The 12,547-nt window shown below is 34.3% G+C and overlaps 1 protein-coding gene across 2 annotated transcripts in view; it reads right to left on the bottom strand.

Moving 5' to 3' along the window:
- Positions 1–265: 265 nt before the first annotated feature.
- LOC106466750 (vesicular glutamate transporter 1-like) overlaps positions 266–12,547 on the bottom strand; it is an 82,857-nt gene continuing 70,575 nt past the window's right edge. For both annotated transcript variants that reach the window (XM_022394824.1, XM_022394825.1), the window contains exons 12-13: positions 8,673–8,800; positions 266–2,264 (exon numbers count right to left, since the gene is read on the bottom strand). In XM_022394824.1, coding sequence (XP_022250532.1) covers positions 1,923–2,264; positions 8,673–8,800 — 470 coding nt within the window. In that variant the 3' untranslated portion in view covers positions 266–1,922. The remainder of the gene's footprint in view (positions 2,265–8,672; positions 8,801–12,547) is intronic.

The following is a 12,547-nucleotide window of genomic DNA, read 5'->3' as shown; positions in this document are numbered from 1 at the left end:
TCGATTATTACTTATGTTCAGTCTTTTTTTCTTTCTTCGAAATCGGTGGAGGTTTGTCCTGTAATAGATTTTCTGGTAATATTCTGCTGGATCAACCCGATTACTCGAACATAAATCAGTGCACCTGAGAATAGCACAACATTACGATTTATTGAATCTCCAAGACAAACAAGATTCCTTCCAGTAGTATTGATTCATGACGATATACATTTAATTGTTATCTAATATTATCTCAGAAATAGAAGTCTTTTTCAAAATGCTCATCGGCCATGTTATGTAAAAAAGTACAATCTGGTGGCTTGCAGACTTATAACACTAAAAATTGGGGTTTGATATCCGCAGTTGGCACAGCGTAGGTTCCCCATTGTGTAACTTTGCACTTAAGAACAAAGAAACAAAATGTTAAAAAGTCATATGAAATAAATTAATTTCACATTGTTTAAACTAATGTTGTTCTTGTTTTTGCGATGAAAACAAGTAACACTTTTCTAGAACCTTTGCTAGATACATGAAAATGCCTATCATATAATTTCTATGATCATTCAAATATCTTAAGGAACTAGTTGCCTTTTTATAATGATTTTGATGTAAAATATTGTTAAACATCAATATGAAACAGAATAATAATAATAACACAATTTTCTTATGAACGCGAGTTTTAGTTAACAATGGTTTCTTATAAGTATTAACACCTCTGTAACACGAATTGACTCAAACTGTTTTTCATACATATTTCGTAATATTGAGTTCCATGCCTAATACACACATCAACGAAATGACAACCTCAATTTGACGTGATTACGTAAGAACCAATTACAAGAAAGAGTTCTGTATAGATATACAGTAATTTTCATTGAGGGATTGAGGGAGCTTCCTGTAATATCTTGTATACATTCATAAAATCATTGTGCAAAAAAGTTTATTTTCATACATTGTGCAAAATTATTGAACTTAATCTCAGATACACAATAACAGGTTCAAAAGATTGCCGGATTTAATCTCAGAGACAGGATAATTGGTTTAAAAGATTACTAGGCTTAATCTCAGAGACAAGATAATTGATTTAAATTGTTACCAGTCTAAAAACTTAATCTTAAAGATAGGAAAAAATGGGTTTATACATTGACGGATCCAGAGGGGCAACCTTTGCAATAAAAATATATTTTTTATAAGCGAATTCGATTAATATAAAAACCAGGTAAAATTCATACGGTTTTACTTTTATTTTACATATTAAGTGTAAATAATTCGTTCTATTTCTAAAAATGTCACATTGAAGCCATTGAGTCGTTATTATTACTATATAAGTATATGCACATTTCTATTTACCGCTTCCCCTTTACAAAATCTCTGGATCCGCATATGGGTTTGGAACATTAATTAATAAATAAACTTAACTTAAAAAGCACGATGACGGATCTCAGAAATTCGTGCAATGAACAAAACAGTAATAAGTTATATTTACTACGTAGAAAATAAGGAACGATTGAATCATTTATTAAACCAAAATGGGAGAAGAATCGTAAAACTGTTAAGACTAGTTTTTTTCTAATGTTAGAATATTTAATTTCAACTTCCTCCACTTACCTAAGAAACAGGGATAAACATTATGTGAAATAAAAAACAATTGAATAATATCTTTTTCTCTCTCCTTATGACGGTGATAATATCAGTGATGACAAGAAAACGATTTTGGGTGACCTTTTTTTTTCATATAGAATGCACTCCTTTAAATATAATAGATGGAAGTCTATTAATTTTCGTCCACCTGCAACTTTTTCTTTCTGAACAACATCTTAAAGAAAACGCATTTTTATTAATGATAATAAAATTATTCATCTGAGATTATAATTGAAATTATTACACTGGTTAATAAACATTTATATTGCTTTGGCAATTTATAATTAATATGAACCCCTCATTTAATATTCTCTGTCCTCAACATTTCCATGCATATACTGATCACGAGGGAGCGCTTGTACTAGTTCTTCTTTCGTGGAGAATACTGGCTTTTGACTATCGATTGTGGCGCCATACGACGGCTGTCTCGTACCATCAACAGATACAAGGGCGGCGACTCCTTTTATTTGCTGAGTTGTATCATTAAATGCGTTTTCTAGTGGATTCCAAGATGGACCTTCGTCTTTACTAGGTGCCTCTGCCCACGGTTGTAGTTCTCCAGAGGCGAAGATTGCATAAAATATTACTCCGCCAAAGTGTATCAAACTAGCAATAAGAAAAACTTTCTCCCACTCTGCTGCAGTCTGAAAAATTACGGTGTGTTTAAATAAGTGCAAAAAATAAATATAGGCCATTGTCAATGTATAAATATATGAAGAACAACACAATTCAAGTGTTTTACATAACTTGTAGCTTACCAATATAGAAACACTGTAAGGGGCTACGAAAACACCCTTCTGATAAATCCTTACCTGTCGTCAAATCCCAATTGAACTTGGCCATGGGTTCATGATAAGGAAAATGAAGTCTAATAATAAAAACGAAGACGGTTGACAAAACACAAAACATTTTAGTTACAAGATTCGAATGTTTCGAAGTACACTTATTCCAAATTCAGGGAAATCTGAAAATAGTGTTATAAAGATATTTATTAACTAATGCTATAGTATCACTAATCACTAGTTTACTTAGATATTGAGTAAAGTAGTAAACGGAAGGAAAATAAACAGATTATAGAATATATTACGAAACAGTTGAGTTTTAGGCTTGTAAATTTAGAAAAAATTTAGTTCTAAAGAGGTGTCCCCCAATGGGACAACAGTAAGTCTACAGACTTACAACGCTAAAACCCGGGGTTCGATTCCCCTTGGTGGACACAGCAAGTAGCCTAATGTGGCTTTGCTTCAAATCAACCAATCAAAGAGATTTGTAAGTCGTTAAGAGTAGGGCCGTCTTTAACTATGAGTAAACTATCTTTATTGTAGAGTTCAAGGTTTGTAGATCCTTTAGTAATGATAGAGATAGCGTTATATGAAATATGGTGACCTGTGGTTTCTACATTGGCTATCTTTGAACCTAGTGGGGATCCCATGGCGATTCCATCTATGTGGTCATAAATGAGATCCTAGTTCCAACGATATCCACTAGTTTTCCCCCGCATCCTACGCCTATGATGTCTAGGAAAAGTAAAGGTTCATTTCCTTCTAGTTCGGATGTGAATTTGATATTGAGGTATTAGGAATTAAGGTAAAAAAGAAACTTAAAAACGTGACCGACTCGATTGTCAAAACAGCAAGAAAGTGTCATCAATTTCGCATTTGTAAAGGACAGACTTGAATTCACGTGAGCTGTTTTCTAGCCACTTGCATTTATGATAGCATAGGATTGCCCCCAAATTGTAGCCAAAATAGTTTTTCGGGCAAAAATCACCCAAATATTAGGACAAAAGCTCCGTGCATATCTATAACTTTTATATTTGCAAATTGATTGTCTTTTCAGAAAATATATTACCTACACGTGACATTTTCACTTGCACCTTTTTAACCCTTTAGCGCCGTATGGTTCCGCATGGAAGTCATTTGAGCCATTTTTTCAAACGACTGTAAGCCTTATAGTACATGTTTTTGTTGTTGTTTTTTAATTTTTAAAAATTTAAACAAATTTTTTGGCACGTGTGTAATATTCAGTGTTTAAAACTCACAGTGTTTAAAAAACAACGATTATTTTATACACGATTCTATAAACACGAGATTGTTTCCAGTCTCCAAATTACTAAAATACAATAATTTACTGTACAAGGTTAAAAGGTGGTAAAAAACCCCGATGAGAATGGAAAACAATCTCATACACTTTACATGTTGCAAAGTATACTATTGCGTCATCCTTATGATTCTAAGGTCGATTTTATATTTTCGGCCAAAACCTGCTTTCCCCCCCCCCCGGTCAAAATCAAGCTCCTACGCCTATGCTAGACATCAAGATTACCAAAGAAGGTAAACATTTTCTACCTCTGTTTATCGTACAAGTACTTTTATAGGCCTTTATACTAATTTTAATAGCTTCTTCCCCAACTTCTTCAAACAAAATCTAGTCATGTCACTGTTAAACAGAATTTTTACCCTAATTTACGCGGATAAATTGCGTTTCTGCACAAACACCTGTTAAATAATGTCTTTCCAACTGACTTTCTAACAAATATTACTCACAATTTTCTAAACAACAAATTCCAGCCACGCGCTATTTTGCACGCTATCCCCAAATTTCTCCTCATTATCTGTCTTCTTTTTATGGGCCTACAATCCTTACAAATGAAAAAAAAAACAATTATTCTCTTTAATGAAAAAGCTTCTATCGTCAGACTAATATATATAGGTCTAGCCTCAGCATTAAACACTTATTTCAATATAAATATCAAATACCTAAACTTCTACACTCATGGTTTGTATATATGTATACGTGTAGTGACTGTAAGGTCACGTACATTGGCAAAACGCCTCATAAAAACTAGAGTCTGTGAACATTTTGGATATCGATCAGAACCGATCATCCATTACTTAAACCCAGCCACTCATTCTTTCGTTCACATCTGAAACAATAGGTCACAATATTTCATATAACGAATTCTCTATGGTTACTACAGGATATTGAGACCCTGAACTCTAAGTTAAAGAAAATTTGCTCCTAGCTAAAGACAGCCCTAATCTTAACGACATACAAACTTCTTTAGGACTAAAATTCTAAATTTACAAACTTAAAACTCAACTGTTTCGTAATATATTCTTTTGTCTGTTTTTTCTTCTTCCATTTATCACTTTACTCAATATCTAAGTAAACTAATGAAGCATTATCAACACTGGTGTGCCTCAAGGATCACCACTTTCATCAGTCCTCTTCAACGTCTACACCATGTTTCGACAGTCCAAGCAAATGTCATGCGCTAACCTTTGCTTACGACATTGTGTTGTACAGCAGAGGCTCTAACAATGCTGAAATCGAAAGCAAGATGCAACTTTCCCTTAAGTGTGATTAAATGATGCAATAGCGTAGGAATAGTCATATATACTGCTGAAGCTACAGCTATACTTTGCACATTCAACATCAGACATGCTAATAAAGACAAGCCATCACCATCCCTTTTAAGCACTGGAAACATGTGGGTTTGTGTATAAACTTTGACAAACAACTCAGCTTCACCATTCACATTAACAAAGGCATCAGTCCACTGAAAATTGAAGTAGGAAATAAAGATGAAAAACATCACCTGTTTATATTGCAACAAAGTATTATCTGCTCTGTCCTAGATTATACATTCTTGATGATCATTATAAGTGCTACACAGTTACATAAGATTAAAAAGATACGAAACATCTGTTTAAGACTAGTCACAAGATGTTATTCAACCACTCCCATCAAAGCCCTATTCACGTCACAGGCCTTAGTAGCATCGTTGAAACTAACAACAGATACAAGCAAAACCATTCAGCGTAAAGACCATACATTCATTCCACCATCGAGCTCACAATCATCCTGTAACCATCGGCTAAGCAGTGGTTTACCTAAAAGGTGCCTCAGGAGACAGCCATGGGTGGACAGGTGCTATACAGCCACCACTGACACAATTCATTACCACCTGCTCTCAGATGTCTCTATATTGAATAAATATTTGATGTCACTGGATCTTTAGAAGTAAATATTGACACAAAATGTAGAGATTGGGTGGAGAGTGAAGCAGAAAAAAGCATGTCAGCACCTATTCCAAGAACATGGTAAGCAATAGCATGATGGTTCTTACAACAAAGACAGTAAGAGAGCTAGTACTGTTGGAATTCACCCTTCTGTGGAATAACAACATTCTGCATAAGGTTGATGGAGAAATCACGCTTCATACAAGTAGCATAATGATAGAAATGGAGACCATAAACAAAGCTTTCCTCTGAATTGCTGAAAGTAACGAACCACAATAGACAGTGCCACAAACATAACATGTGCAAATGTTTCACACGCAGTACTATAAAAAATTAAGAATGGTTGATCCTCTGATGGATGGCGTAAAGCAAATCAACTGGCTACGTAGGCGTTGTTGACCAGTTTTCTTGCTTAGAAGAAAACGTGAGATTGAAGAGGACACATGAATGAGTGGAAACTAGTTTTTCCAATATCAAGACTTCTGACTGTTTGTTCCGTTTAATGTTGTTGTTTTTTCTACACAAACATAAGTTATCAGATAAGTACACTACACTGATAAAGGAAGAAACTATATAAACGGTGAATATTAAATGTATCCAAATTTCATTCTCTTCTTCCTTTTTAGATTGAAGCTAAATGATCAGAATTTCTTTAGATTACTTCATATTGACGGTTTGAACGCATAAATCAAAAGTAAAGTAGGATTAGAATAATAGTTAGATTAAGTGTCCGTTCATGCTATAAATTTACCAACCAGTGTAAGGGTAAACCAGCCGCTGTTTTAATTCTTTCGATAACACTAGTCGTGTTAACATAACTTGGGGATTTATTCATCAAGCATTCGCTTAGTGCGAACCAACCAATTAATGATCCATTTTTGTATGAAATTCACTGAGTAGAAAGTGTAGTATACAAAATGTACTATGAACAACTCTCTTCACTTGGTGGATAAAATGTATAAGGTACTGTAAGCCAGAAAATATATTTCGGAAAACACATAATGTAATATAAACTATACTGTAAACTACAATACATCATCTGGTGGAAAAAATACATTATCCACAAGAGATCACATAGTGGAGAATATACATAACACACTATACGTCGCGAGATATTTTATGGTGGAAAACATGCATAATGTATTGTAAACTACGATACATCACCTGGCGAAAAGCATATATAATGTACTGTAAACCACTAGACAATCACCCATAATGGAAAACTTAGATATATGTGGTATCCAGGAAGCATGATCAGATGAAAAACATACAAAGCGTACTGTAAACCGCAAGACATCATTCAGTAGAAAACAAAAATAACGTGAGGTAAACCACAAAACATTGTCTGGCAGAAATTTTACACACTATTCTGTGAAGCACAATAGATAATCTGGTTGTAAGCTTTGTACATCACGCTTAGTTGAGCTTTTTGTATATTCTAACGGCTACGAAGTGTGATAGTGTGGGCTTTAATTTGTAGAACAATCCCTACATTGCTCTATATCTACAGTGCCTGTAGATTATGCTAAGCCTCTATATTTTGCTCGATGACATCACGTTACCAGTAATACGCTTGTTACTTCTTGATATTGGAGTCCGCGACTATTTGGTGAGAGCTTCCTCAGCTTACTGACTTTCAGTACTATTCTGATTCATTTAGAACGTGTAGACCCTTTTTTCCATTCGCATATTCTAGATCTTCCAACTATACTTTGTGCAAGAAGTCTGAAAATGTTCCCTTTGAAACTGTAATTCGCGACCTGTGATACCAAGCCCGTGCTTTACTTTTGGGGCTTCAGTGTGTTGTAGCCACAAGCTTCTTGTGAAGAATTAGTTCAAACAGTTAAAATTATTATAGTTATTAAAAGGGCTTGTAAAATGTAGAATAATATAGTGGCGAATTCATACACCACACACACACACACAAATGTTTATAACTGAAGTGTGCGCAAAGAAGTTTTCAAGTGTATATCAACATACAGCAAGTACTGCTCTTCACATTATACTCCACTAAGCTGTAACTTAAAGTATATCATTTGAGTTTTGAACTTTAATGTTTTTATTTTTACATTGTTTTGGGTTTTGATGGCAAACAGACACGCCTCATTATATTAGGCCCGGCATGGCCAGGTGGATAAGGCGCTCGACTCACAATCTGAGAGTCGCGGGTTCGAATCCGCATTCCACCAAACATGCTCGCCCTTTCAGCCATGGGGGCGTTATAATGTGACGGTCAATCTCACTATTCGTTGGTAAAAGAGTAGCCCAAGAGTTGGCGGTGGGTGGTGATGACTAGCTGCCTTCCCTCTAATCTTACACTGCTAAATTATAGACGGCTAGCGCAGATAGCCCTCGTGTAGCTTTGCGCTAAATTCAAAAACAAACAAAAAACTAATTACGTACTGTATATTTTTGAAACGTGAGAGCTTTTGGAAAAGTAATCTTCAAATTTCTATACAACCATCAAGCTAAGAATTACTTTAAGGAGAATTAGAGTAAAGATGTAAGGTTCAGCTCTTGGTGAAGTAATATGCAGATATTCACACATATTCGCAGATGGCCCTCGAGAAGGTTTGCGCGAAATTTATAACAAACTTCGTAACATAAATTCCAATCTTGCTGTTGTCTATTGGCAAACTCACTTGTTTTTTCTTGGATTTTGCGCAAAGCTACTCGAGTGTTATCTGCGCTAGTCGTACCTAATTTGAAGTAGTTGACCAAAGGAAAGGTAGCTAGTCAACACCGCTCACTGCGAACTCTTGGGCTGCTCTAACAAATAATGGGACTTGACTGTTACTCCTATAATAACGCACTTAAGGCTCCAAAATGAGCGGAAGTTCGGCACACTAACCATTGGAATCACTCATGGTCCTGCAAACTCAAAAAATGTTTACATCTAAATTACCTAAACAAAAGATGAAAAAGGCAAAGCAATTCAATAATACTGACTGGTGTTCACGTGGGTTTTTTAAACTTGTTTTTACGGTGTTATTGCACTGAAATAACCTACCGACTGAAATAACCTACCGAATGTTTGGTTAGAGCCTCCACTACTATAGGACAAATCATTCCAGAAAGAGTACCGAATCCATTGGACATTCCCATCAAGAGGCTAGCGTAACGAGGAGCGATGTCCAAGTGGTTGACATTAAAACCTGTGAGATCATAGACAAACACTACTCAAAATATATATACTTAGCAAATAACAAAGTTGTCTCTAAGAGCAGCTTAGTATATACATTTGAATTTTTTCTACATTCAATTTCATTATAAATGTCTATTCAAAATATAGTGTGTGAAACTTTAGTATAGCATGTATTTTAATAAAATCAAGAAATAACCGGATATAAGAAAAGAAAACATATTTTTAAATTATTAACAATCCATTATAATAATTAATAATTCGGGATGTAAAAGAATTATACACGAAGTAGCACGTTTTTCGTTTTAGTTAATCCAATATTCTAAATCTTATATTGGTTTTTCTCTCTGATGAATTATGTTGACAAACACATTGTTTTTTAATTTTTAAAAAATAAAACGGATTATAAAAAATAATAATATATAGATTTTGTTTCTATGTTGCATTGTTAAGATTTTCTTATTTTGTTTTCGGATACATGGTGTAGTGTTACTTGATCATTTATCGAGCAGAAATTGGAGATCCACGAATATTATTGGGCAGTGTATCAGACAACATCATTTCAGTTTCATGTTGTGTTTTTGTAAAAGTGGTTTGGAGCAAGCCCGTTCGAGAAATTGTGAAGTGGTCATTTGCCCATTACTTCCCGAAATTGTGAAGTAGTCATTTGCCCATTACTTCCCAAATAACTCTCTATCCGTTCTTTCTTTATTACAGAGAACAGAATTGTCACAACAACGATAATCCACTTCCATAATCTCTTTAATGCTCCACCGTGCGTCAGGTTTTATGCACGAATAGACACCCGGGAAGATTCGACATGTACTAGTTTAGTCATTTCAGAGAAGGCGTTCTGGGAGATTAAACTTTTCGTCTCAGACTATGAATTAGCTACGGTTCCAGCGAGTTTGTGGAAAATTCAGAAAAGAGAGATTAACCATTTAGATTATAGAAAAAAGTCCTATTGCTAACACAGAACTTACGCAGTGGGAGAGAGCTTTCGTGAATGAATTCTCAATTTAAAATTCAAAGGCTAAAGAACACTGGAGGACGTAGTTATACTGTTTGGTCATGCAGTGAGAGAATAATTTTAAAAAATAAAACACTACTACATTTGCTCTAGTGCTAGATCCGAGTATGTGTCTATATATCAAACAAAGGAGAAATAAAGATTAAAGATACAGAAAACTAAAAGAAGGTTAAGAAGAAGTAGATAGAGAAGAATTACAAGATAGAGACGTAAGACTTACAGTGGAATTGTAAACAAAAATAAATATGATCGAAAACAAGATTGATGAAACTGTATAAAATGCACAAATTGAAGTTGAAAGAGTCGCGGATGTAAAGAAGGATTATAACAGGAAGAATGGAGTATAAAAGGACATCAATACAGTAAAGAAGGATTATAATGAAAAGATCTAAGAAGTCAAAGAAAATGTACAAAAGAAAACATCAACGAAGTACAACAGAATATGAATACCACTATCAAGCATATAAAAACTAAACTGGAAAATGCAGGGATCAAGCAAGCCATACATTCGTCTTCATTTACTCAACAATTCTAACTCCAAACATAATTAACTATGCTATATGGAATATGCATTTGTCACTGCTATTTTGAGAGCATGTGTGCTTGCAGGGCCTTCCTGAATCACTCATGAAATAGAGCAAACCAGTTCAACAACACCAACCAGTCGAGAAATCATCAGATTATGATGGAAAGTACCTCGAAAGGCGGCATAACAGGTGAATGAATGAAGTAGTGAACAATAAACTATTCATCTTTCTGCAGGTTTAAATGGACTAGCCTCAACAACATTAAATAAATTTCCTAGAGAAAGCTGTAACAACTACCAGGCATTAGTGGTCACTTTATTAGATAGACTCAGAGTGGAGTATCACATTAGAAGGAAGTTTCTAATGCAGAGTTTAGGAGCTGAGTAAAGAGGGAGGCCGAGACCTTAGCTGAACGTTCTAAATATGTCGAAAGACTTGCCCAATTATCTTACTAAAACGATGGGTTTTATTGGCATGCAAACAATTCATAGATGTCATACTGGATTAAGATATACAAATTAAATTAATGCAGAGTAGGTATAAATCTTTAAGGAGAACTCTTCAGTTGGCGATGGAACAAGAATCAATTAAGATTGCACATAAACATAGATGTGGAAACAGAGAGTGTAGCCATACCTCTAGTAATTGAGGACACAATATTTTATACGAAACCTTCGGGTTTTATGACGCTTAACACTCCAAACTTCAAAATCATTTCAGTTTTTTATGTAGATAAGCAACTGAAAGTTCCATCCAGAAATCATGAGATCGTCAGATCAAATAGTATGGAAACATCAACTCCCTCTGAATGTCGTCTAGAATATCTCTGAGGATTGCTAAACACCTGTTTACTCAGAATTAAAGCAAACCACAATCCATAAGATGTTTCAACTTCAGAGAAAAAGAGTATATTGCTAAAGCTGCCATAAAGTTAATTATACAACTGTTTATATAGAAAGTAATCACAGAAAAAAAAGACGTTTCAATTGCAGCTTAAAAGGACATATTGCCAGGAAATGAAAACCTAAGTCTTTAAAAAATACAAATTCTACAGCTAACATCATTTGATCTGATTTCATGATGAAAGGTAATTGATATTAAGAAAGAGTGCATATTTGGTGCGGAAATTTAGATATGAGGTTAGACTCACTTTAAAAATTTTCACAGTATATAAATAAGAGATCTCTATGCACTACTGTAGAGTTACAGCATCAGAGGCCGAACTTTAAGGGACAACATGGACAGAAGCTCAACACAATAAAAAAAAACAACAACCTGAACTGTAACAGAGCAGAATACAGAAAAATAGGTAATCTAGGCCAAAGGCCATCCACCTTGTGATCGTCTTTAGAAGTACATCCGTTAGCTTCAGAGAGTACTTCACCAAAAGTAAGTAAACAAGCCTTGCATCTCTTACTAAAACAATTGTAAACTAGATTTCAAATGTCCTTTACAAATTGAGGAGGGCGTAACCTATTGTTAGCATGCTGGGATTGTGAATACGATAAATCATTGTATGCACCTTGTTGTTACAAAAATGCGCCCTGCACTTTGTTGCCGTGGGTACACAATAAGAATGGGGCTTTCCCTCTAGTCCATCAGTTCAAAATTAAAGATTGGTATACGTAGATAGCCCTTGTGTAGTTTTGAATTATAAAACAAACTAAATCTTCTACAAATCAGGAGTTTCATGAAATATATGTCGGAAAATATACAAACGAATTGAATTTATACAGTAAAAGCTATTGCTGAAAATATGCATATTTACATATAAGTGATTTCAGCTTATCTTCGAAAATTTATTACAGCTTTATGAGTAGAAATTAGCTAGCAGATTTTAGAAATAATGATCTTTTTTTGTTATCGTGTTAAACAAAACGATATCAGCTACAATCTTTTTAATGGACTTTACTATGCAGTTAAAAGTAATGATTATTATTTACAAGGATATTTTACAGCATTTCTGGACGACTTTATTTATGAAGTTGTATTGAAAGTATTCTAATGGGTGCAAACTATTTATTTGAAGCTTTAAATTGTTATTAATTCAGGATCTTTTCCTATTACAGGGATGAAGTTAATTAATATTTTTATCATTTGAAATTCACCGAAAAAAATCTAGTGATATACTAGTTTCCGAAATCATTAGCCTATTATAGAGTTTAACTTAAACCTCAGTACTTACACTAGTACTAGATCTACC

The sequence above is a fragment of the Limulus polyphemus genome, unplaced genomic scaffold (genome assembly GCF_000517525.1).
Source record: "Limulus polyphemus unplaced genomic scaffold, Limulus_polyphemus-2.1.2 Scaffold2371, whole genome shotgun sequence".
Lineage (NCBI taxonomy): Eukaryota > Metazoa > Arthropoda > Merostomata > Xiphosura > Limulidae > Limulus > Limulus polyphemus.
This window is presented reverse-complemented; position numbering and strand designations above follow the sequence as displayed.